Raw genomic sequence first — 26,416 nt, forward strand, 5'->3', positions numbered from 1 at the left:
TTATTTTCTCCATGACAGAAGAAATTAACCAGCTGCATAGCGTCCACATATTAAAAGTTAATGCTGAAGCTTTAATTCAAGAATGATAGCCAGTTGCATCCTTAAATTGGTCTTTTGTCCTAGCAAACTGAACTGTAGTACAACACCTGCAATCTAATGCCCCAAAATGTTGACACTGCAGATTCCCACTGTGTTTTAGGAGCAGAAGCGCTGCCCAGGTTTTTAACTGCAGTTTCAACGTCATGAGGCTACTGCGTGCACTGAAGGCAAAGGAGAGTGCTGTTTCAACTGTATCATTTGTTAGAATTCAGATCAGAAATGTGAACCATGTTTGATACGCGTGTCACTGTCTTCCATCAGTTCATCTCAGTTATCTCAGCAGATTAATTTTTGTGTGGTATTTGATGATAGGTAGGATTTTAAGCATTAATTGTTTCCCCTTACCTGCCCACTTGTCACTTTCTTAGAGGAGGAGGGGCAAGATATTCAAAACATTTTGCTGAAAAAACTGAAGGGTATGAATGATTAAAAATTTGTCACGAGAGAAAGACTGTGGCCCTTTGTCACTAGCTGAAAAGACATGTCATGGCTATTTTACTGGTATCCAAAACATCCATTTTATTCAAAGAATTCATAAGTCAGAAGTAAGAAAAGATAGACAAATGTGCCAATGGTGACTTAGAAATACAATTGGTTAAATAAAATTCAATTAGTGCAAGCAAGTGAAGGTTTCTTCCAGTGGTCCTTAGATTTAATAATCTCAGAAGGGTAGTAAAGCTAGAAGCTTCTAAGGTAAGTTGAGGGAAAAGTCTTGATACAGATTCTTAGTATACAAACTGAGCATGCATGCCCATTTTTTGCCATAGATGTTTAAGGGAGCTGACAATGCATTCATAGTCTCACAAGTGCAGTGTGTAGCTCTAAAAGCAACTCTCCTACTGTACATTCCTGAATGTTTCCCAAAGTTATGCTGGCTTCTGCCAAGGGGCGCAGTCATCCTGCTGGGTTGTCTTGTACTCGGATGGATCAGGCTTACAGCTGCCTGAAGAGGAAAATGAAGGGAAAGTTCACCATTAATTTATGCCTGCTCTTTTTTACTCTCTTGCATCCTGGCTGCCAGTCAGGTCTTCTCTGTCAGTCTTACCACCATATAATGGATTCAAAAATACGTGCCCGTATGATTGTCCGTGTAATTCTGCCCCCTTCCCTCTGGAAGATAAAGGCCTACCTGACTGCAGTTATGAGACACTGGTACCAGTCATTAATATCTTGCTGGTCAGTGGACATCAACAACAGTGTCTCGTGTGGGAAGGAGAGCTGAAAGACAAACAGAAGACACTCAGCCCTGCACACTGATATCTTGCCTTTTTTTTCCTTTTTCCCAGATAGTTATAAACATTTTGCATTGACACACAGGCAGGGCAGTACACAGCAAGTGCCAGACTTCTAGCTACAAATATCAGCTTGCCTTGATTTGAAAGTATTTGTAGCAGACAGTGACGCCTGACTGTACTGCTGTTTCAGTTTTCTGTTATTTCCAGCTGCCTCTAGGGGTCCTTCCACCACCAACAACTGCAAACTCACCATTTAACAATTCATTTTAATAATTTATGTTCAAGGAATGAGCCAACAAAGCCTCCCTGGTGTTGCTGTGTAGGAAAACCTGAATTTAAAACCCTCACCTAAGGCATTACTCTCAGTCAGAGTCCCTGCTGTCCTCAAAGATTTGTAGGAACAAGCAATACCTGTTGTGACAGTACCATGCTATTTCTGCATTCTCTGTTTTTCAGGGTTCTCTCTGAATTAATTCCTCACTCACTGTAATGCTGCTTATTGCTTGTCTCGAGAATGTGGGGCTATCCCACAAGCATGTGCTCAGTTTAAGGCATGTCACAGTGTGATCAGGCTCTCCTCAGCTGACCAATGTGAAACAAGCAGCAGACTGTATTCCAGCACCCCACAGGGCCCACGTTGAAGAGAAAAAGATAGCCTGCATCAGCCCAAAAGAGTCTAGCTCTTTTACTACTGTCATCACTTACCTGCTCAATCACACTGCTGCTGAGACAGAGACTTGCCTGCCTGTGCAACCTGGTCTAGGGAGCTGCTTTGGCAGGGGGTTGGACTCGATGATCTCTGCAGGCCTCTTCCAACCCCTACAATTCTCTAATTTGCAATCTGACCCACTGATACTTCTGCCAGATAGAAGCAGTAAGACTTACACTGAGGAGCCCTCCCTCGCTCCGAGTGTGGCCAAACACTTTATTCACAACACACTGGTGAAGAGGGTAGACAGCTGTGCAGGCAAGTTTATTGGAGTTCGTCAGATGCAGTGGGTGGCAGGGCTTTGTTGAAATAAAGATGTCAGAAAAAAGGAAGAATATCCTCCGCTTCAGTTCTTTGCCCTTTGAAGGCACAACCAAAAGCCAGCCTTCCCGGATATACCAGCGCCCTATGCATACAAGAAAAATAAAGGCAGCTGTCAGACAACCACTGGCATTAAAAAGGATTTAATGTTACAAAGAGGAATTCCCTGAGCTCCCCTTGTAAATTACCAGGCTCTGTATCAATCCCAGCCACTAGAAGACGCTAGTGTGTCAGCACCCACAAATGCCTTTCGGTCAACATAAACCTTCAGATGCCATGAGCTGCCTTAAACTGAGTTACTCGATGGCTTGCCATTAACAGCAAAACAAAAGTCAGACTAAAGTTTGAACATTTATTATATTTCCCATGTTGTTTGGTTTTTTTTTTCCCCACTTGTGTGTTCTAATAACAAAATATTTCACATGTCCCCTAACTATATGCAGACATCTACTAGATAACAAATTACAGAACGCAGATTACTGCCCTAATGAAAGACAGCAAAGGGAGATAAAAATAACATACTAAAAAGAAGGCTTCAATAGGCAACTTTATTAATAGGGCTTCGTGTACTCTATCCACAAAACAAACAGTAATAAATTAAAGGGTAGAGAAATCAGCAGGAAAAAAAATGTAACTGAAAACACCAGGGCACAATTAAAAAAAATAAAAAAATGGAATAATTAAAGCTATGCCTCTAACTAGCATTGCTGAAGATGATAGCCATTAATTCTTTCTGAAGACACCTGCCAGTAAGAAGATTGCTTATAAAAATCCAAAGCCTTGATTTCACCATCTGTCTTGGTCTGGCGAAGAGCTGCCATAGAATTTCAGCCACTGTTTTTTGTGCCATAGCTTCTGACTGCACTTCTAAGTGGTATTTTTTTAGAGAACAGCACTATTTTAAGTATGGATTGCGTGTCTTAGTATACTACAGCAGTAGCATAGTACTACTACGTAGACAAGTTCAGCTTAGTCTCCAGAAACTGAACGAGAAACTGAAGAACAGAATGGTGAAGTGCAGGGATCAGTTCAAGTTTAAAAAACAATTGGAAGGAAGGTGTCAACAGTGTTTCCCTCATGCTATGCTGTCATCAGACTCAGTGGCATGCAGACAGAGCTGGACTGTACTGGAATGAATAGTATTCAATGAATAGTATTCAGTATTCCCTGGGGGCTTGAGAAAATTCTTGTGAAAGAAGTTTAGGGAAATATCCAGAGGGAAGATTGAGATGACAAGAGCAGTGTTTTATGTCAAGGAAACAGTTCCACCTGAGATGGCATTTGCCCTACATATGAAAGTCAGCAAGAAAAGCAGGGTCTCTTTGCACCATGTGAGAGCAACTACTCCTTTTCCTTGTATCTATAAAAATTACATTTTCTGAACTCTTTCTCACTACTAATAGGGTACAATCTTTAAAAATATGCAAAAGCTTTCTTGCTGCTGGACAAACAATGTCGTCCAGCTTGCAAAAAAACTAGTAATACTTGGCAGCATCTGACTTTTTTGTTTATCACATCTAAGAAAACCTACTTTACTCTAGCTAATGGAGAACCTTATAATCAAAATTCTCTGTCTAAGATTATGGAAGGTTGTCTGTAGACCCTCAACACTTGTCCTGTTACAGCTCTCAAAATATGAGGAGCATAACAAAAACAAGCAAAAAAAAAAAAAAGTGGGCCTTGGGCTTTCAAATGATAGTCACCTCTGGTCTAGATAGCTTTTCTTTTTTTGCCTTTTTTCACATGCACTGTCCTAATGTGTCCTAGCAGCTTCACCTATGCTCAATGCTTAGTATCAGCAGAGCATACCTCATTAGCTCCCTTTCAGCTGGCATCACCAAAAGAACTGTAAGTAGAATGGGAAAAAGAATTGTGAATTGATCTGCATATCGACTGTACATATTGGAGAATGATGGCTTGTGATAAGTAACTTATTTTTTCTACTTTCACCCCATAGTCCCCAAGTACAAAGAAAAAAACGTACAATCACACTCACAAGTGTGGGGGGTGAGGGGTTGTATCTTAGAGACCTTTAACATTACAGCTGCTGCAGTGTTTCTACATGACACCTGCAACAGCAAGGTTTAGTGAGGGTGTGCAGGCCCAGGTGGTCAACTCATATTTGTCCAGACTGGACATACTTATCACAAGGTTCCTTGTGTACCTTGGAGCATATTCTGGCCATGGAGAGCAGTCAGTCAAACAACAGACCCTAAAATAACCTTGTTATCCAACTGGATGATCTTACATGCCAGTGGCCATGATTTTATATATCTCAGATATCAATACAAATACTCTGATTTCTGATAGAGTTCAACCCTGCAGCTAAAAGGTGTTTCTTTTCATGTATAGGGTATGAGCAGAAGCCTACAAAATTTTCCTCCAAAATTATCCAGTGTCTTTCTCTCACAAAGGACCTACATTCCAGACCTCTTCGGGTTCTTGTGAACTAAGTTTCTGAATGCACATCATCAGCTCCTTTTATCTGAATGTCAAACACTTAAGATGCTGCTCGTCTTTACTTAAAAAGGTGCCTAAATTACTTACTAATTACATTATTTTACTACCTATGAAATTCAGGTCAGAAGGGGAAGTCTGAGTGACATGAGTAGGGTCAGAGATGAAGGCAATCCTACCTCCAATTATCTCAGCTTGGCAGATTGAAAACAGAGCTGTCTATAAGACCTACCTGGAGTCAGCACCTGGATCTTCTGTCCTTTGAGGAGTTTCTGAACCCTGTGCAGCTGCAATGAGTTCTCTCTCTTACGATCAATGTCCTGAACCCATTGAGATACCTCAGAAACAGATTTCACAGCCTCTGAAATTATAGCAGTATATTTTCAGATTATCACAGATGAGTAAGTATACTATCTTGCTGTGAAAATATAAGGTGAAATTAGGAAGCAAATGTTTTAGAACGAGTATCAATAACAAATTTCTTCCTTAATTTCAGAAAGAGATTACATTAGAAGCCTTCAAAAGACTCCTTCCAAACAACACTTTTGTGATTCTGGAAAATATTCATTTGCCAGTGAAACACTAGGCAAATGGTGTTGGAAGCAAAAACAAAATAAAAATGCCTCACTGTAGACAATGTTGGCTTCAGAAAGACGTGGCATGAATTATCCTACAAAACTGAGGTATATGACCAACAGCTGACATTTCTCCAATCAAAGCCCTGTGCCAGTTTTCCAATAGGTCACTCCACATTGAAATTCCCTATTCTTTCTCAGGAATATGTTTCAATCAAGGTGGTGATGGAAAATAGCAATGCACAGGAAACCCAGACAGAAGATTTTTCTTGTGGAAATAGACAAAAAAATAGAGTTAAAATGTTAGCAAAGCAGCTAACATTGATAAAAATGCTACTGTTTATTGGGGATTTTAAAGCAGCAGTGTATGGTATCATACTTGCAAGTTTCTGGCTCTCAGCACTGACTGGCCTGGTGTTCTCCAGCAGGTCTCTGAGGAAATGCTCGTACCTAATATAGAAGAAGTTTTATTGCACAATACCAGGAACAGAAGCATCTCCTTTATCATCAAAATGATGAACAGTATGCCATCAGCTCACAGAGTACACGCCTCTAAATCTAGCCACACAGCTTTGGGTCACATTTCATTGTTCACATTTGTTTTATCTTCAGATTTATCAATTACCTTACTCTACATATTATACATTTGCAAGCCTTAGGAGTTTCCCAGGGAGTCCGTAAGAACAGCTTCACATACTACTTCATGATACACTGAGAAGACTTCAAGATTCATAAAAATGTCTTCAACAACAGACATTTCCCTTTGAGCAATTATTTTTTTGTTTCTTTTTTTATGTCTGAATGGAAGCATTTGTGCCATATGTTTCCTGCCTACACAAGAAAATAAAGGCATTCCTGTCCAGTCTTAACTAGAAAGAATCAGATCAAACTATTTTAAGCCTGAAATGATAGAAGTACTATATTGAACAGATTCATGACAGAGCAAAAGTCATGTGACCTGCAGCTTATGTAACAGAAATGTGAATATGAAAGAGCTGATTAATGAAAAATCTAGACCTTCTGTTAAAAAGGCATAATTTTTCCAACAAATATACTGTTGTCTTGCAAGTTCAAAGGAATGACCCAAAGAATTACAGTAGTACAGAATCCTTACATTTACCAAGTTGACTAAAAATGGTGTATAATGCTACCTGAAAGACTGTGGTGTGCTCAACTTTTTGTTTCCAAAGAAACAAGGCTCTAATCTCTTAAATGTACAGTAGTATGAATAAGACGATGGCTAAAAAGCAGCTACTTGTCTCACAGTAGCTGCAACTGGGCTCCCAGAGCCCTACCTAGGCTCTGTATTACCCACAAACCCTTCTCCAAAACCACTGCCATGGGTGCATGAAGCACTCTCCTCATGCAGTCAGCCTAGCTCTTCAGAGGATGCCTCAAGCATAGGGCAGCAATCCTGATGGGATCTGTCTGATCTCAGACAACTGTGGCAGGCACCAAATAAGAGAAAAGCATATGGTGCTGATAACCAGAGAGAGGAAAAAAAGCTCCTCTGACTTCATCCCATCTCTTAACTGTTTACAAGAAGGGAGTCATGCTCCAGATCAGCAACCTTCACAAAAGCAGGGCACAACAATCTCTAGCTGCGAGCAGCATGTCTGCACTGCCTTAGACAGCTTGCTTTTTTGAGGGCCTAACTTCAGCCACCCACTGAGATTATTCCAATTCTACCTGCCAGCTAAATAAAGGGCTTAGGAGCCAGGGCTAAACAAAGCAATCTCTGCATCAATTACCATCCAGATACACTGATTCTGCTTTACAAGCAGATCTTGTGGACCATTTCACTGCAGTCTATGTGCTCCAATTCAGAGATACATAGTATTACTGTTAGCAAGACACTGTATATGTAGTTTTACTTTCTCATATTAACACCTTGAGGACTCAGAACTGCTTACTTACTGGTATAACCTCTGCAGAGGCAAAGGAAGCAAATCCTCTAGCTTCCTCCCTTGAAACTGAGGTCGAGTTTCTTGGAGCTTCTTAAATCGTCGGAATGCCTTATTTTTCCTCATCTGTTCCTGTGTGCAGCAGAGAAGTTATATTGTTTTGAGAATACAAAAGAAGTATGCATGCTAGTTTGCACCAGCGCTTAGAAAGCAGAACTTCAGTACTAAATGCAAGCATCAGCAGCTTATTTTGTGGCCATGGACAAGTCATTTCCTTTCTTCTGACCACCATTTCCCAGTGAGTAGGTTAAATTATATCCCCTCCTTATATGTGCACAGTAGTAATAAGCTAGTGTCCCAGTTCCAGCTGAGACAGAGCTAACCTTTTCTTTATAGCATCTGTCACGATGCTATGTTCTGGCTTTGGGAGAAATGCAATGACAATAACACACTGATATTTTGGTGCTGAGCAGTGCTGCACAGAGCCAAGGACATTTCAGCTTCTTGTACTGTCCTGCCAGCAAAAGGGCTGAGGAGGGAGCTGGGAGAGGGCAGAACCAGGATAGCTGACCTAAGCCAGCCAAAGGAATATTCCATACCATAAGGCATCATGTGAAAAAACTATAAAACCCATAGCATTGGCTGCAGGGCAGGCACTGCTCAAGGACCAGCTGGGCACTGGTGGCGAGCAATTGCCTTCTGCATCCCTTGTTTTGTGGCTATATAATATATATAAACACACACACAAACATACATATAAAATCAACAGTGGATCTCATGGGTTGACATAAAAGCTACACAGGCTTTGCATTTGTTTCTTTCCTGATTCTCTCCCCCCCCCACACTAGGAGAGGGAGAGTGAGCAAAGGGCAGCATGGTGCTGAACTGCTGCTGGGTTAAAACACAAGCTAGTATCACCATCTGTGGCTTTTTGCCATTCATTTCCAGACAAAGCAACGCAGCCCCATATTCCTATCACCTCAAGGTAACTATCCACAATCAAAAGTATGAATTTATGCAAGCAAGCAGAAAAGAACAGAAATCTTAGTACATGTTGCAGCTAGCAATAAGCACTGACAAGAACTGGAAGTCAGGTGGTTTAAATTCCAGATACAGCTTTGAAATAAAAATACACCTTTCGGAAATATCTTGGAAGAGAGACTGTATCTCTCTATATCTGACTATATCAGAAAGATAAGAAGGAAGGATAAAAGTTTTCTTTACTGCATAAAAAAAAAAAATGGGGAGGGAAAAGGAAATCCTACTGCTAGAATACCACACAGTGGTAGTGGAGAAGATTGAGAGACCTGATAATTCTCTGGAAAAAGACTACTGAATCCTAATGTTCACACTAAAAACTCTCCAGGCTTGCAAGCCAAGGAATGGAAGTGAAAACATAACTCTGTTAGGGAAAGATCTATTCAGTATGTGCATACAACACAGGCACACAAACACCTGAAACGTACTTAAAAAAACTTAAGCTCTGAGTAAAGAGAACAGTTTTCACCACTCTTTTCTGACAGGAGGACAGGAAACAGCCCAGAAAAAGTAAGAAAATCAAATACTCAAGAGTCAGAAGAAAAAGCAAAAGAATTCTTCAAATAATGGAGGAGAGGGAAAAGATAACAGGAAGAGTATAGGAGATACATACCATCAAGGTTTTATTTGCCCGCTCAAAATTCTCAGCATAGTGACCATAAAGCTCCAGTTTCTGACAGAAATTCTCCAATCCTAATCCTAAATTCCCTCTCTCCAGGTGAAGCGACAGAACTCTGTACACAAGGAGGAAAGATAATGAGGCAAGGGTACACTACTTATACCATTTCCCCAGGTCCTTCTGGCTCACTCTTATGCCTACTTTCATTTGTCAGCCTCCATCTCACATTCAGTTTCTATCGAGAACATATACTTGGTGGTCACAGAACAAGCTGCAGAGAACAACTCTTAAAAATACTGTAGAGTAGACTTACTGGGTTTAAACCAGTATCCAGAGAACAATCATAGAATGGAAAGGACCTTAAAGATCATCTAGTTCCATCTCGCCTGTTGTGGGCAAGGTTGCTACTCAAACAACGAGGCATCCAGATATGTGGACATAGATCAGCATGAGTACATCTGTAACTGACACACCTCCAGCAGTGGTAGAAATGAACACCTGTTTCACAAGACATTAGCTTAATTTCCTCAAGTCTCGTTTTCTCATTGGCATACAGTTCTCTTCATTCCATTATAGAATCACAGAACTGTAGGGGTTGGAAGGGACCTCTGTAAATAATCTACTGCAACCCTCTGCTAAAGCAGGTTCCTTAGAGTGTACAGGAAAGCATCCAGGTGGGTTTTGAGCATCTCCAGAGAAGGAACCTCCACAACTTCTGAGGACAGCCTGTCCCAGTGCTCCATCACCCTCACAGTAAAGAAGCTTTTTCCCATTAGATTTTGTTTACTTACTGGCTGGCAGAATATATGGATTCCAGGGGTCCAAATAAGGTTTCCATTACAGCAGGTTTCAGTGTCCCTTTGGCCTTTAAAATCGTCACAAAGAACTAAACAGGAAAGAGAGTTAAAAATAACAGGTAATTAAAGGATTGTTCTTAGCACAGAGCGGATACAAGAAGCTGCAGCCTGCACACTCAAGCTTGAAAGGATAGCAGGTATCCTGAGCACCTATCTAAAACATCTATCATCATACCTATGTATTTCTGGTAACTTTGACTGTAGCTGTAAACATGTGACTGAATCTATTTCAGTATTCTGAGATGCATCTGTTTTTAACCACCTACTTCTTAATCTATCTTTGTCTCCCCTATGCCCCTATGTTTTGTATGTTGCAAGCATCTCAATCCCCCCATACAATTAAAATCTATGGCTGGATACGGACCAAAGCCAAAGGACCAAAAGCACAAGCTATCAGATGTGTAACAGGAGGCGAAAGACTGAAAAGAAAGTAGCTTTCAGGCTCAGCAACGTGAAGAGCTGTGATCTGTCACATGTTTTTTAGACGCATCAAAGGAATGTTCTGAGACCATTTCTCATGACACCAGAAATAAGTATGTGTTTCCTGAGGGCAGCCATGCATCAGAAAGGACAAATACACACCGTCACCACCAAATCCAGCTGCTCAAGGTATCTGTGCTCTGTTTCCAGCAGCTCCTTGGCTGTGCGGCAGCGCTTTCTTTCCCAGCGAGCTCTCTGCTCTTCCACTGTGTTTGCTCCAGCCATATGCGGATGGGGTGAGTAGCTCATGGTGGCCTCAGGGCTGATAAACAGAAAAGTAACCACTGCTGAGAGCCAGGAGAGATGGACACACAACAAACATATAACATGACCCAAAGGGTAAAATTCTAAAAACAGTAAAAGTCAGTAACAGCTTTCTCAGTTTCCTTCTGCATTCTTACTTGTGGGGTCAGGAGCCTTGCATCAACCAGAGGAGAAGTGGCAGTAAACCAGAATGTGAAAGCAAGAGAAGTTATACATAACGATGCTTCTGTAAACAAAACTGAAGTATACGATCCCACCTGCTTTCCTAGCCTACATGCTGCTGCTTTCTGCACTTTAAGCCATTCTTCATGCAAAATTCTCACTAAAGTCACAGATATCAGCAGGTTGAAGAGGTACAGCATATAGAAATAGAAAACAGCACCAAGATTTGTCTTACGGGCAGGGAGATTGTTTTTTCCCCATGGAGGATCCCCAAAAAGTGAGTGTTCTGCATCGTTATTTTCTAGCAGTAGTTTGTCGTTGCAGAGGTGAGAGCCTGAGCAACCACCATGAATCATTCTATGTACTTATTAACAGGTTTTGCTGCTTCTCTTCTCTTCTTAAGAGCACCACAGTTTTGTTACACAAAGAACACTTTCACCACTCTCTCCAGCACATCATCCATTACATCTAGATGTCTTCTGATGAAAAGAAAGAGCAACTTGTTGCATACTTGCCATGAAATGAAGTCTGTGGTTTCAAGGTGAGCTTGATGCACTGTCTTGTTCTACCCCCACAGAAGGTCTGTCTCACAAACATTCAAGCTACATCAGCACGGAAATGTATCTTGTCTCAGAGAAGGGAATTTGTCAAATACACTCTTAGAGACATTTCAGACATCTGAATCAGTAAAACAAAGTAGCACAAAAAGAGTACGGCCTCCTGTGTGTTAGCAGAAGCCCACGTAGCTGTGAGACATATACCACTTCACAGTACCAAGACTTTCTTCAGGTTTTTTTTTTCTCACATTTATTCATGAAACAGCCACAAACCTAGCTAAGTTCAAGTCTTTCTCATGACTACATGTGGCTGGGAGCTGGAGAGGTGGCTCTACAGAAACACCAACCAAAGGTTTAGCATCAGCTCATGGTGTTGAAACACACACAAACTACATTCTGAGATGCTGTCATTCAGAGGATATGTTTACCCAGGGCAGATTGCACAATTTGTTTAAAACAAAACAAAACAAGTCAATAAATGACCATAAATAAATGTCACCATCTCTCAATTTAAATCTATTGAAATCTATTTCAAGTCTATATACAGTGAGTCATCTGGAACCTCTGGGCAGACTGGAAAACACAAAAGCACATCAGCTTGCCACTTTCTCCTCAGACTCAGTATAGAAACTATTGAACAATGTTTGTGCAATTAGTGATTTCAAGATGCTCTGCTAATCTTCCAGTGATGCTTTGGAATGTATTAGTTCTAACATCCTCCAAAAAGAAAAATCTCTTTGTTGTCTTCACTATTCTTAGTATTCCTCTAAAGTCTTAACAGTCTAACAGGTTGGTTTCAAGAGCCACAGTCCTCGCACAAAGCCTCCCAGGAGGGTAACACATCCAAATACTTGCACTCCTCATGCACTCTTACCTTACTGTCACAGTCTCACCAGATAGAAACCTGAGCTGTGACAACCCCCAGTGCCAGTATGAGCCAGGGATGTAGGGACAGAGCACGGCCCTGCTGGAAAGGACCTGGGGGTACTGTACTGGTGGATGGCAGCTGGGCGTGAGCCAGCAGTGTGCCCTCGCGGCCCAGCCAGCCAGCCGGATCCTGGGCTGCATCCAAAGCAGCGCGGCCAGCAGGGAGAGGGAGGGGATCCTGCCCCTCTGCTCCGCGCTGTGAGACCTCACCTGGAGCACCGCGTCCAGAGCTGGAGTGCTCAGCACAGGAGAGACGTGGGCCTGTGGGAGCGCGTCCAGAGGAGGGCCACAGAAATGATGCGAGGGATGGAACAGCTCCCTACGAGGACAGGCTGAGAGAGCTGGGGCTGTGCAGCATGGAGGAGAGAAGGCTCCGGGACACCTGAGAGCGGCCTGTCTGTATCTACAGGGGGCTGCAAGACAGATGGGGACAGACTCCTCAGCTGCGTCTGCTGTGATAGTGCAAGGGGAAACAGTTTCAAACTAAAAGAGGGGAAATTTAGATTGTATATAAGGAAGAATGTTTTTACAGTCAGGGTGCTGAGGCACTGGAACAAGTTGCTCAGAGAGGTGGTGGATGCCCCATCCCTGGAGACACTCAAGGTCAGGGTAGAGGGGCTCTGAGCACCCGATGGAGCTGTGGGCGTCCCTGCTCATTGTAAGGGAGCTGCACCCGGTGGCCTTTACGGGTCCCATACAACTCAAACAATTCTGACGCTATGAAGCCAGCATCTGAACCCATCTCCACGCACCCACACACCTCTAGGGAAGCACTGTTCCAGCTTCCTCCCTCCTGCGTTGCTCCCAGAGTGCCCGCAAGGGTTCACCTTATCACCTCCTTCCTCCTGCCCGCCGCCCTGCACAGTGCCCGAGCCGAACTGCTCCCCCGACCCCTCGGGCTGTCCCGACTCCTCGCTGGCGCTCCCGGGACGGACACGCGCGACCCTAGTCCGGGAAGGGCGCTCAACGCAACACCGCTCAGCCCCCCAAGCGCTCCCCCCACTCCGGCGGCAACGCCGTCCGTTACCTACCACGGCCCGCAGCTGCCGCTCCGCGTTCAAACCGAGCTCCGCCCCGACGGGCGGTCCCGCGGCGAGGCGGGGCGGGGCGGGTGGCGGGCTGGGTCGTGTCGGGAGCGTGCGGTATGGGGCCGCCGGGGGAGCGGCGGGGAACCGGGGCGGAGGGGGACTTGGCGGCCCTGGCGGAGCTGGATGAGGCTGCGCTGCTGGGCGCGCTGCGGGACCGGTTCCTGCGGCAGCAGGTCTACGTGAGTGCGGGCGCGGGGCTCGGATCCCGGCTCTCCCCCTCCCCGCTCTCCCCTTACTGGCTCTCCCCTCCCCAGACCGACGTGGGGGACATCCTCATCGCCGTGAACCCCTTCCAGCCCCTGCAGCTCTACGGGAGAGAGGTGAGTGCCGCGCTCGGGCAGCCCCACCGCGTGCCCGAGGAGCAGCGGGTGCTGGTGCCGCGTCGTCGAGCCCGTCCTCTAGGTACAGTCTCGCCCTTCAGGTCTCCGAGCAATACCGGTGCCATGAGAAGGGCACGCTGCCGCCGCACATCTTCGCCGTGGCTGACCGTGCCTACCAAGCCATGCTGGGCCGTCGCGGTGCCCGGCCCCAAAGCCAGTGCGTCGTCATCAGGTGAGCATCGGGCACGGCCTCGGAGGCAAGACGGAACCCCCTGGGATCCCGAGTGGCAGTCGCGGGGGACGGGAGCTGCGAGAGAGGTGCTGTGAAAGGAGCTGGGTTTCATGTGGCCACTTGCCAGCCTTTGCTGGTTGTACGACCACGTGGAGCCTGAAAAGGTTGCTTCTGTTGTGCTGTAGTGTTAGAAAGCTTAACCAGATCTTCACAGAGCCATAAAGCCAAAGCTTTTCTTTGTTGAAACAACTTCTGCTGTGATTTGTGTATTGAATCTTATAAATCGTACAATCTTACAATGGCTTTGTTTGCAAAAGACATCAAGCATCAAGTTCCCTGCAACAGGCAGGGCTGCCATCCATTAAACCAAACACCAGCTCAGGCAGCCCAGGTCCCCATCCAACCCAGCCTTGAGAACCTCCAGTTATGGGGCACTCTCTGGGCAGCAGTGCCAGTGCATCACTGCCATACTGCTGAAAAACTTCCCTAGCATGTAATCTAAATCTCACTTCCTTTAGTTTAAAACCGTTTCCTGAAGTGCTTTTGCTATCTACCCATGTAAAAAGATTATTTCTCTCCTGTTTGTGATGTCCCTTTATATACTGTAAGGCTGCAATAAGAACTCCCCAGAGCCTTTTCTCCAGACTGAACAAGTCCAGCACCCTCAACCTGACTTCACAGGAGAGGTGGAGCAGACCTGTTTTTATGGATGTCCCATCTCTGGAGGTGCTCAAGGCTGGGCTGCATGGGTCCCTGGGCAGCCTGTGCTGGTGGGGGGCAGCCAGCCCGTGGCACGAGGATGGAGCTGGATGATCTTTTAAGTACGCTTCCAACCTAAACCATTCTATGATTCTGTCATTCCCCGGAGTAACCAAAGAGCAAGGGAAAGAAAATAAGCTTCTCTGCTGTAAGAGGATCTGGTCAGGGAAAATCATAAAATCAAAACGTATCCTAGGCTGCATCCAAAGCAGTACAGCCAGCAGGGAGAGGGACGTGAAGGTGCAACCTCACCTGGAGCACCACGTCCAGAGCTGGAGTGCTCAGCACAGGAGAGACGTGGGCCTGTGGGAGTGCGTCCAGAGGAGGGCCACAGAAATGATGCAGCAGATGGAAACATGGGGACAGACTCCTCAGCGGGGTCTGCTGTGATAGGACAAGAGGAAATGGCTCCAAACTAAAGAGGGGGTAATTTAGATTGGATATAAGGAACAAGATTTTTACAGTCATGGTGCTGAGGCACTGGCCGGAAAGGTTGCCCGGAAAGGTGGTGGATTCCCCATCCCTGAAGACACTCAGTGTCACGGTGGAGTGGCTCTGAGCGCCTGATGGAGCTGTGGGTGTCCCACTTCATTGTAGGGGAGTTGCACCAGGTGACCTCCAAGGATCCAACTCAAACAATTCTGTGATTCTATATTGCTCTGAGAAGTTCTATGGACTAAGAGTTCTTGTAGCACAACACTGTTCCAATATCAAGAGCGCTTCCCTCCATAATGTCATTATTTTTCTTCTGCAGGGTAGCAGATAGCATCATCTAGCAGAGAAAGCCTCACACACCATCAGTTAGATGAAAAAGCTTTTAAGCTTCAGATAACTTTCTCTTCTGGTGTTTGTAGAGGCTTCAAATGTCTTTTGCATTGAAATGTTAATTGTCAGATGTTTAATTTACTATTTCCTTCTTTATATGAGCCTTCTGATAATTTTCTTGCTACGTGGTATGGAAATGACTTAGTGAATCATCGGCGTTGAGGTGGGGACTGGGAACAGATGGGGTTCCAGCTGTTTTCTTGCCTACAACCCAGCAGTGCCTGCAGTTTGCACAAAGTGCTCCTATGAAGCAGAAAGATGAGGTGGCTGTGAGTCTGCAGGTGGAGAAGTGCTGTTGGTAGAGTTCATGGGAATTGAGAAAAGTCACAGAATTTGTCTAAGGAGATGGAAGACAAAATGAGAGACCTGTGGGTGTTTCCTGGTAAGGCAGTGGTCTTGTTATTTTCTGAGAGTGGTTTGTGGTCTCAGAGATGACAGCTCGAGCTACTGCCATGCACCTTGCAATCCTGTTCAGTGTGCTGTTGTAACAGGAAGCTCATGGTTTTACTATCTGCAAGTGGTAAAACACTCAGTAGCAAGATTACGTGGTGTGAGCAAAGCTTGGGGTGGGGAGGTGGATGTCATTCCTGATAACACCACAGTTTATCAGAACAGCATAGCGATGCACTGTGATCTATTCTTCCTTGTGCTTGGACTGTTTCCACGTTGCAGATGCCCTCCTCTAGCAAGGCACAAACCTGTGTACTTTTCTTCAGGGCACATACATTGATTGCCTTCATGTCCTTTCTGTTCTCTCTTTGGTCACACCAACTTATTCTGGAAGGTCTGCGTGTCTTATTTCAGAGGTTCCAACTGATGTGAACACAGCAGCTCCCTCCTGATGACAAAATTTGTTGCAACCAAGATTTCTTGTGCTGCAAATTCCACTCACTCACACTGGCTGGCGTTAGTCACAGCCTCAGCGTGCTGTGGAACAGCACATGGGTCTCCTGGAGATGACTTTGCTTCACAGCCTGGGGCAGTTACACACCCACAGCTGGAGAGCATGCTTGCAGGACTTAGCAGAGCTGTTGCTCTTGTTTGAGGATGCAAGGGTGAGCTTGAACTGGGGGAGTGCTGGTTGACAATGCTTCTGTGCAGGAGGGAAGTCACTAGAGTACTGCATCCAGTTCTGGAGCCTCCAACACAAGAAGGACATGGTGCTATTGGAGCAGGTCCAGAGGAGGGCCACGGAGATGATCAGAGGGCTGGAGCATCTCCACTATGGGACAGGCTGAGAGAGCTGGGGCTGTTCAGCCTGGAGAAGAGAAGGCTCCAAGGAGACCTTATGCAGCCTTCCAGTACATGAATACTAGATATTATACTAGAAATTCTTCACTGTGAGGGTGGTGAGACCAGTTAGGTTGTGGATGCCCACTCCCTGGAAGCATTCAGAGCCAGGCTGGATGGGGCTTTGAGCAACCTGGTCTAATGGGAGCTGTCTCTGCCTATAGCAGGGGGTTGAAACTAGATGTCCTGAAAGGTCCCTTCTGACCCAAACCATACTATGAAAACCAAAAAATCATATCCATGTGGCAGGGATGCTGCATAGCACATGGTCTCGTTTTGGTTGCCCATATTCAGGTGTTGTTGGCTCGATGCATATTTAGGATCAGGTATTCATCTTAGAGCTTGAGGTATTTAGCAGCCTGTGACAGGTGCAAGCGTGGAGTTACAGTGAGCTGCAAGGCAGCAAAGCCACACCTGATGCTCAAAGGTCAGATGTGTAAACAGAGACCTACCCTCCTATGTACCTCCAGCATTTCCTGCATTTTTGTTTTACTATGTGGGTGCTGAAGTTGTGTGCCAGTGTGATGCTGTTGGTCAAGGACACACCGCCTCATTGACTGGGTGTTTCCCCCTCCCACAGGGTGGAAAGTTATGCTTTCTGAGTGCTACTTATTTGAGTTGGAGGTGGAGTGCTGCATCTATTTGATGCCAAAATGACGTGCAGCATTGCTGCCGTAGGTGTGATGGCAACTCTGCAGCTATATGCCAGCATTATCAACCAGCTAAAGCATGTGAATGGGTGAGGAGCCTGAGATTTTGAGATTGCAGCAGTATCTCAAGATCAGCGCTCACTTCTGGACACGAGATGGGGCAAATGTCAGGAGGAACAAGAATCTGTTGACCCAGAGTTTATGAGAGAGTCATTGAATCAGAGGACTTTTGAAAGGAGATTGTTTTCCACGTTAGGTATGATTTTCTTAAGAAGCAGGTCAGATGGACTCTCCTATGCACCCCATCCAGTAATGATAGCATGGACTATGTCTGTACTTCCTGGTGGATGGGGAAAAATTCCTCTGGGCAGGGATCAGTACTTTGTGGAACACACCATGTAAAGCTGAAAAAGTTGTGAGACTGTTGGAGTGTACTCTCAAGCAGTATAATATGATGCTAAGACATGAGGGTCAGAGCAATTATACTTTATGGCTGCTGGAATTCCCTCAATTTTTCTTTGCAGTGGAGAGAGTGGTGCAGGGAAAACTGAGAGTACGAAGCTACTGTTGCAGCACATAATGAACCTATGCAAAGGCAACTCACAGCTGGAGCAGCAGATCCTTCAGGTAGGTGCTGGTGGGGACTCATAAGGGCAGAATTAGCACTGCTGTGAGGCAGCTAGCACTAAGGTCAGAGAAACTCCTGATGAATCACCACCTCTGAGCAGAGGAGCAAAGTGTTAAGACACATTTTAGGATAACAGTGGGAAGGATGATGAAATAGCTGACCACAAGCTAGAAGGGTTGGTAGGTTTGCTGGGAATGTGGTGGTTTAGTTCCCAAATGGAACAGAACTGTTGTGATCATTTAGCATGATGTCTGTAACAAGAGAGTAGGGGCTTTTTTTTTTCTGAATCATTTCCTGTTGGAGATGGAACAGTATTTGTATTAGAAAAATAAAGTCTTGATTTAATGAAAGACAGGGATGGATAACTACGTGGCCTTCAGTAACCTTTCATTGGCTAGTTATACTTACTGTCAGGCACATACTTGCTAACTGACTAGCTTCATCTTTACTATTTTCATAACTTTTGCTAGCTGATTTTGAAACGTGGCTCTTTGGTCTTAAATATTTCCACTTGACATGCTCCCAAGGGAGTTTCATTTTGAGCAGATCCTATACTAACATTCCAATAGATGGATTAAGTGAAATGAGTTCTTGGACTGCTCCATTTTTAAAGCCTGTTTCAGACATCTGTGGTGGAAGCAGACCCAGTGTGGCCTGGTTGTTCTTCTGGTTTCTTCATAATTCACTGTTCTGATCCTTATGGTGTGCACAGATGTCATTAGGTAATTTATCATGCTTATGTTTAAAGAGTTTTGTGTTTACTTGCTTGCTGGTTAGCAGTCAAATAATTTAGTGGTACCATACCAATTGACTGCGTAAGTCTGTTATACCAACATTATCTTTTAACAAATGAGTTGATGGTCAATCAGAGATTATGATTATTTTCAGTTATTTCATGCTTCTTAGTCTTTTCCATATTTGCCTCTTGCAGACCTTTTTATTTTTTCCAGAATATGGTAAAATATATATTCTTGAGTGTTCATGGAGTGGCTCTTATTCCATCAGAATGTTGAACAGCAAATGCTAAAGCTAACCTTTTCCAAACAAGTTGGGTTGGATTGCTTAACTTGAAGAACGCTTTCTCAATCTGTATACCTCTTGTAGGTAAACCCATTGCTTGAAGCTTTTGGCAATGCCCAGACAGTGATGAATGACAACAGTAGCCGCTTTGGAAAATACATACAGCTGCGTTTCCAGAATAATACAGGTAAAGTCAGGGGCACTTCAGGGAGTAGACTGAGTAGCCAGAGCATAAGAAGGTTGACATCTTGATACTTGATTCTCTGTGGCAAGGGTGTACACGTAAAGAAAATCCTATAGCAGACACAGCTTTGGGATGAGACTTAGGTTTGAGTTGTGTGATTATGGGAAGGATATTGCATTGATGATGCAGGGAAGATATCAGCAATGGTCAGTGATGTCTGATGACTTTGTTGTTATTAAAGGAGGTGAGCAGACATCTTTGAGAACATTGGAAACATGGAGGAGCCCATTTCCAGGGTGTTGGCCAAGAGAATGTTGTACCCAAGACTTGTTTTAGGCAACTCCATGCTTCTGTCACTAGTGCAGGGATGTGGGGCAGCTCAGTCAGCTTCATGTTTCCTTGTGCAAAACCTTTTTGTCACCTTCCTGTGTGCAGTGCGAGGTGCAAAGCTGAGTGAGTATCTGTTAGAGAAGTCACGGGTAGTGCAACAAGATACTGGTGAGAGGAATTTTCATATCTTCTACTACATGTTCGCTGGACTGTCTTCAGAGGAAAAGGACATGTATGGGTTATTGGATCCATCTCTCTACAGGTACTTCAAAGTCTGATCTTAATTTAGTCTTCCTGATGGGGGGCAGAGGGGAAAGTAGCATAATGGAGCAATTCATTTATACATGATACAATATACAGCAATACAATTCTGCCAGTGGGAGTGGGGCCTGGTACAGCTAAATAAACTAATGGAAGCCGAAGTGGGATCTGAATTGATGTATATAAAGAGATCTTACAAATTGTCATGAAAGCTGAAAGATCTGGGTCTCTTCTATGTTGTGTTACCTTGGAAAAGATATTTTCTCTTTCACATCTCAGCTGTTGCTGATCCGCTTTGTTCATATGGAGTAGAACTGACTTGCTGCACTGATTGTGTGATGATTTTGTACGGGCTATACACTTTCTCAGGTACATAAGCAAATGGTTTGGTACAGAGGATGTAGCTCAGCACTGGAAGCAGAAATACCAAGAGCTGTGCAATGCCCTTGACATGGTGGGCTTCCAAGAGCAGGTCAGTTCTGGGGTTGCTTTATTTCTATCTGAATTTTCCATCTTGTTTCCAAACCGCTTGAATTTGTTACACTTTGTGTAGAGCCTTTTCCCACAGGCTGCCCGTGCCTTTCCTTCACCTTTTCCTCTTCTGGGGTCTCCATGTTTTGTATGTTACATCCCAATAGATTTTTAGTCACCCCTCGTGTCTTTTAGGAACAAGTGGACATGCAGGCAATCCTGGCTGGTGTATTGTCTTTGGGCAATGTGACCTTTGAGTCTCAGGAGAGCAGTGGGTCTCTAAAAGTGAGTGAAGGCTCACGGGGATGGCTGAAGGCTGCAGCGGTGAGTCATGGTTTTCCAGTACGTCCCTGTGGTTGCCCTTGTGTTCACTGCTATTGGTACCCAGAGAAACAATTCCCAGGTTCTCTTTCTTGTTTAGCTGGGACCAGTGTCTTACATCTGGAGATATTGCACATGCCTTGTTGACTTCATATAATGCTTGTTTTAAATGAATGTTTTAAAATCAAATGCTACGTGTCACTATGCTATGTGGATGTTAGGAGGAGGTTTTTCACTCAGGAGGTGGTGACACAGTGGAATAGGTTTTCCAGAGAAGTTATGGATGCCCCATCCCTGGAGGCATTCAAGGCAAGGCTGGATGTGGCTCTGGGCAGCCTGCTCTAGTGCTTGGTGTCCCTGTCCATGGCTGGGGGGTTGAAACTAGATGATGCTTTAAGGTCCTTTTCAACCCAGACTATTCTGTGATTCTATGATTTTTTTGTTTTTTCTATGTCTTTATTTTGATCTGTTTGAAATCCCAGCACTCTTGTTTTTGTGTTTCATCTCTTCGCCTGTGTCCCTCCCACAGCATACCTGAAGTAACCACATATGACTGTTCAGCAGCCAACTTCTTTTTGTCTTTGTTTTTAAAATCTGCTCCTCGGTTGTTGCCTACAGAAGGGGGAATTCCTGTTAAAGTAATTACCAGAGAGTTCAGCTGCATCTGAGTTCCCTTTGTTTCCCGTTTCTTGTGGGTTCACGTGACTGATGTCTGTGCACAGTCACCTTGGTGTGGTGCTGTTCCATAAGTCATTAAATCATTCATCAGGGCCTGATGTGGCTCCCAGACAAAGTGAGAGGTGGCACCACCGGGAGATCCAAATGGAGAGTATTCAGAAAATGATCTTGCACACTGTGTGGGATAATGCACATCTCTGAGCATGCATCTGCCTCTGGTTTTGCAAAACACATCCCTGTTACACTGGATGTTGCACAGATATAGATACAGTCCTCACGTGTAGAATAAGGGTTCATTGTTGCCTCCTCATCTGTTTTCTGTTTCCCAGGGTCAGTTTGGAGTCCAGGAGGATGAATTGTTGAAATGCCTTGTTTGCACAATGTCAGTGACCCGAGGAGAGCAGATTCAGCGTTTTCACACCCAGCAGCAGGCAGAAGGTAAGAAACATAATGAATTGCAGATGTGCTGGCTTGAAAGACTAACCCAGAGTTGTTTGATGGGTGTCTCTACACATGTGCAACTTCTTAGGAACAAGGATGTCTGTCTGTGCCACTTCCTTCTTCTCCTTGCACAGGGAGGCAAGCTTATCTACTTTGTTTCTTACTAACACCTGAGATCATGAATGCTGGTTTTGTGTGACCTTAAAGAGACTGCAGAGATTAAATGAGAGACCAAGGAATTATCATTACTTTCTCCCTCAAATCCAAACTAGAGGAGAAATGTAAGTGCTGGTAGAAAAGAGGGAAAGACTACTACTGCACAGTGCTGTCAGTGTGCAAAGCTTTAGGAAGTAGTTGGATACATAACAGAGAGAATTAGTAAGACGTACAATATCAAGGAGTTAAATGGAATGGAATTGTGTTAAAATAATAAGTGCAAGGTGTTGTTTTCCTTTTCAGTAAAAAAAACAAACCCAACAGCAACACAAAAATAATATTTACAAGAAGATTCAGTTGAAATAAAAGATGTTTTCTAAAAACAAACCTGAAATGCCAGCACTTCAGATTATTGCTTAAAATAAGTGGGGGAAAAACTGGAAGCAGAATTATTTAGTTCTGCTTCTCAAATATCTTGTTTTTTATCTAGACAATAACATAAACTTCTACCATCAGTAGGTACATGTTTATTTGGTCTCTCGCTTACACCGTCAGCAAATTTTTCATCAGTAGCATCCTCCTCTTGCACACTCTGTTTTAATTTTGGTATTAGCTGTTGGGTTATAAAGAAGTTCAAGTGTTTGTAGCAGAATCTTTTTATTTTTTAAGAACAAGCTGGAGCTTCTGGGTTGTTTATCAGTATCATACTCAGTTGACTGGCAGAGAATATCCAGACAGATATTCTAAAAGTGGATAAACTTTTTTGTTTCTGTTTTAGATAGTCTCACAGGTACCCTAGTATGCCTTATTTAGTCTTGTAGAAAGATGGTGAAAACTTTCGAATGGAAGAGGTCAGTATGAGCTGTTGACCAATGGGCAGCTGCAGCTTGCAGAGGGCAGGGATGATGAGACAGATACCTAATGTTGTTCTTTAAAATAGTTCCATAGAACCCGAGACACTGTTGCTAGAGGTGAATATATTGAGATAACTTCTGTGCTATGATCTCTACCTTTCTCAGAGCCCTTCAGTGTATCACTTGTTCTCTCTGTGCAGATGCTCGGGACTCCATTGCAAAGGTGGCATATGGCCGAGTATTTGGCTGGATTGTTTGCAAGATCAATGAGCTGCTGGCTGAGAATGTGGATCCTGAAGTAGAGCTGAGGGAGATAGGTGAGTTCTGCCCACTTTGCTCCTTCATCTGTTCTCAGTGCATATCCCTCAGCCATGACAAAGGAAAGGCACAATTTGAGTTGTCATGGAGGTTGCATACAGGACGCGGTCATGCTGGAGGTGCTAGTGAGCTGCATGAAATCTGAGGGCAGCAGAAAGTGCTGGCAATTAGCTGGTGTGAAGCAAATATGAGGCTAAAGTTCTGGGACACTCTGGCTCTGAAGAAGAGCTGGGGGCTGGATTGGGTCTTCTTTTAATTGATCTTGCAAGAGAAGTTACGGAGGGGTGTCTCTAGCTACTTGGCCAGGGGTTCGTGTGCTGTAACAGCAGTGTGGTGGGAGATATAGTTATTTGCTGAGGTCTACCAGCTCTGTTGTACTAATTCCCCTTCTTTTAGGCATCTTGGATATTTTTGGGTTTGAAAACTTTGCAGTGAATCGTTTTGAACAATTCTGCATAAATTTGGCCAACGAGCAGCTTCAGCACTTCTTCAACCATGTAAGTCTGTTGTGGATTAACTCACCTTGTGTGGAAGGGAAAGCAGCATGCTGATCTACCTAGCATATGAAGGAGAACTTGGTGGAAAACAGATCTGCTGCCTGGAAGGACAGAAATGGTGATGGGCAAAGCAGGGTAAAAAGTGTCAACCTTCACTGCCATAGCAAAAGAGCCACCAGTGTGGTGAAAGTAGAAGGATTAAGCAGTCATCAGAGTTGGCAGAACAGGGACACTTAACACTCTGAGAAGTGTTAAGCAGCAGCAAATCACAAACTGTGGTGGAGCATGCAGAGCAGCAGTTTCATTTTGAGTGAAGCTGCTAGACATTCATGCCTGTGCCCTGAGCTTAGAGTCAGAGAGATTTTCAAAGATGTCTAACCAAGTTTGCCGGGGGTTTCAAACTCTGTTTTCTCTGTCTCAGCACATTTTCCAGATGGAGCAGGATGCCTATAGGGCAGAAGAGCTGCCTTGGGAGGCTATCACCTTCAGCAATAATGAGCCTGTGCTGGTGAGTGAGAGAGCTGACTGAAGAGAGTTGCTTCATTCAGCCAAGGGAGGAGTGTTGCTCTTTCCATCACTGGGAGGAGTTGCACATGGGAAAAAGCTACTTACAGGGTGGTTCAAGTGAGAGTGGATACGCTGCTCTGCTTTGGATACATGTAATGTTTCTCCTTTCCCTACAGAATCTGCTCCTGGCCAAGCCACTTGGGCTGCTGTCTCTTCTGGATGAACAGAGTGCATTCCCTCAGGTATGGGATATGGTACAGAGAGAATAATGTGGGGGGAGTAGCCATCAATCTGTAGGCTGCAGAGATAACTGTTATGTTGATGTATGCTATAAAGAGCAGGATGAGCAGAAGAATCCCCATGTGACTGATGAGGCAGGGCAGACAGATCACAGACAGACTGGTTATATTGGGATCCCTGTGGAGTTTCAGAGGGTATAGCTTGAAGCTGTTGCACAGCCAAGGCCACTTTCAATATTTTGCTTTACTTGTGTGTGCTCTGATCATATCTCTGTTGCAGCCTTTTAATTTGATTATGAAATTTGCTTTCATGCAGGCAACTGATAAGACTTTTGTGGATAAACTAAACAGCAGTTTTAAAGGGAATTTACACTTCCAGCCAAGCCGAGGACGTGTTTTGGGCTTCAGTATCATTCACTATGCTGGGAAGGTATGTACTGTTTGCTGAAAGAATGTTGTTCTAATGTTTGTAGGAGAGGGGAGATGTGTTGCTTGACAAATACAGCTTTGAAGTTAAGGAATGTTTGTTCTGACAATTATTTAACAGAAGTGTTGTGTTCCGTGGGAGCTGCCTCCTAGGACTTCCTGGGCGCTCTTTAGAAGGTATTGGAAGAGGACTTCTGAAGAAAGTGGGACTTCCTCTGGGAAGTGTATGGTATTAGAAGAATCTGTCACATTCATCAGTGACCTTTTGGAACTTAAAATAGTCCTTTATAAGGGGGGAATCTGATGGCTTTGCCTTTACCTATTGAGATCCAGAGTGCTGCAGTTACAGTTTTACTGTAAACACCGTGCATTTACAGAATTCACGTTCAAGACACTGTACATTCAGATTTACAGTTGTTCCTGGCAGGCTGTGGAGATGGTTTCATCACAAGCTTGTGAGCACTTTGTAATTTTCTGTCTTTTTTCCTAGGTACAGTACACTGCTGGTGGCTTTCTAGAGAAAAACAGAGACACGTTGCCAGCCAACATCCGTGGGCTTTTCATTAACAGTGTCACCCCTTTGCTCAGTCTGCTGTTCACAGGCAAGTGCCTCTGTTATGACAGGGCATCCCACATGAACTGGCCTACTCCTTGGAAAAAGCTAAGGGTGGGTTTAAGGGTTGTGTGCTGCACAGGTTTTTCTAACTTCTTGGCCCCTGTGAAGGCTGCAGGCTGGAGTGAAGCTGCTAGGATAAACAGAGCTGCCTCAGCTGTTCTGTTCCCCATTCTACATGTACATGGTAGCAGGAATATCCTTCAAAGGTGTTCCTCCTGTGGATCTGGGAAAACACTGCAAGTGCATAGTTTTGACCACAAGCCTAACCACCTTTACATTCATTAGTTACAGCAGAGCCTGCTCTCTTCAGGGATCTGAGTTCTGTTTCATTGCTGTATTTTGCCTCAAAGTGTTGTCTAAATGTCCCTTGAGCTCCAGCATCCTGCTCCACACCCACTGCCCTCTGGAGCAGAGCCTTTCCCTAACCCCCTGCCCTCCCCTGGCACAGCTCCATGCCGTGCCCTCGGGCCCTGTGTCTGTCACACAGAGCAGAGCTCAGTGCTGCCCTCCGCTCCCTGTGAGAGCTGCAGCCGCCATCAGGCCTCTGCTCAGCTCCTCTGCTCTGCACACCCAGGACCCCTAGCTACCCCTCACATTCCTTGCCCTCTAGAGCTTCACCACCTTTGCAGCCCTCCTTTGGGTGCTCTCTATTTAATGTCCTTGTTAAGTCCAAACTACTTTCTGGGATTTACGAGTAACTGATGAATTCCATATCTATTCTATACCGTGTTTTGCAGTTCTTGTGCTCATGTTTCATAGAATCAGTGAATGACTTAAGCTGGAAGGGACCTTAAAGCCCACACAGTCCCAACGCCTACCATGGACTGACTGCTCCCCCACCATTTCAGGCTGCCTAGGGCCCCATCCAACCCAGCCTTGTGCAGCTTAAGGGATGGGGCACCACAGCTCTCTGGGCAGCACTACCAGCACATCACCACCCTCTGACTGAAGAATTCTCTCCTCATGTCTAACTTAAATCTCCTGTTTAGTTTAAAACCATTTCCCCCTTGCCCTATCATTATTAGACCATGTAAGAAATCAGTCATCCTCCTGTTTATTAGCTCCCCTCAAGTACTGGAAGGCTGCAGTGAGGTCTCCCTC

At 44.5% G+C, this 26,416-nt stretch overlaps 2 protein-coding genes across 2 annotated transcripts; one reads left to right on the forward strand and one right to left on the reverse strand.

Annotated features, from left to right (window-relative positions):
* Window positions 1–355: 355 nt before the first annotated feature.
* On the reverse strand, window positions 356–10,549 carry ARHGEF39 (Rho guanine nucleotide exchange factor 39). The gene is made up of 9 exons (XM_065739718.1): window positions 10,397–10,549; window positions 9,749–9,843; window positions 8,952–9,072; window positions 7,314–7,432; window positions 5,776–5,846; window positions 5,054–5,182; window positions 2,220–2,449; window positions 1,229–1,317; window positions 356–1,042 (listed from the first exon to the last, which is right to left on the reverse strand). Exons 1-9 carry the CDS (start codon window positions 10,541–10,543, stop codon window positions 1,033–1,035), a joined length of 1,011 nt encoding a protein of 336 aa, XP_065595790.1. The 5' UTR covers window positions 10,544–10,549; the 3' UTR covers window positions 356–1,032.
* A 2,799-nt stretch (window positions 10,550–13,348) lies between these two features.
* LOC136050929 (myosin-IIIb-like) lies at window positions 13,349–26,172 on the forward strand. Its single transcript, XM_065740137.1, has 16 exons — window positions 13,349–13,471; window positions 13,547–13,612; window positions 13,714–13,844; window positions 17,893–17,995; window positions 19,101–19,203; window positions 19,636–19,792; window positions 20,161–20,263; window positions 20,458–20,586; window positions 21,591–21,699; window positions 22,913–23,029; window positions 23,427–23,527; window positions 23,949–24,035; window positions 24,211–24,276; window positions 24,590–24,703; window positions 25,190–25,366; window positions 26,164–26,172. Exons 1-16 carry the CDS (start codon window positions 13,349–13,351, stop codon window positions 26,170–26,172), a joined length of 1,695 nt encoding a protein of 564 aa, XP_065596209.1.
* Window positions 26,173–26,416: the final 244 nt, after the last annotated feature.

Source organism: Cyrtonyx montezumae, unplaced genomic scaffold (assembly GCF_038088225.1).
Source record: "Cyrtonyx montezumae isolate F1298 unplaced genomic scaffold, pur_monq_1.0 scaffold_25, whole genome shotgun sequence".
NCBI classification, from domain to species: domain Eukaryota; kingdom Metazoa; phylum Chordata; class Aves; order Galliformes; family Odontophoridae; genus Cyrtonyx; species Cyrtonyx montezumae.

What these genes read in the sequence shown, in the direction of transcription:
- ARHGEF39 (XM_065739718.1), bottom strand. Translation starts at nt 10,543, where the DNA reads ATGAGCTACTCACCCCATCCGCATATGGCTGGAGCAAACACAGTGGAA. An exon ending in TCCATATATTCTGCCAGCCA is followed by an intron (nt 9,073 to 9,748) that starts GTAAGTAAACAA and finishes CCTTGTGTACAG; the next exon opens with AGTTCTGTCGCTTCACCTGG. An exon ending in CCTCTGCAGAGGTTATACCA is followed by an intron (nt 5,847 to 7,313) that starts GTAAGTAAGCAG and finishes CTTCTATATTAG; the next exon opens with GTACGAGCATTTCCTCAGAG.
- LOC136050929 (XM_065740137.1), top strand. Translation starts at nt 13,349, where the DNA reads ATGGGGCCGCCGGGGGAGCGGCGGGGAACCGGGGCGGAGGGGGACTTG. An exon ending in TGCAGCTCTACGGGAGAGAG is followed by an intron (nt 13,613 to 13,713) that starts GTGAGTGCCGCG and finishes CTCGCCCTTCAG; the next exon opens with GTCTCCGAGCAATACCGGTG. An exon ending in TGGTGGGCTTCCAAGAGCAG is followed by an intron (nt 20,264 to 20,457) that starts GTCAGTTCTGGG and finishes CGTGTCTTTTAG; the next exon opens with GAACAAGTGGACATGCAGGC.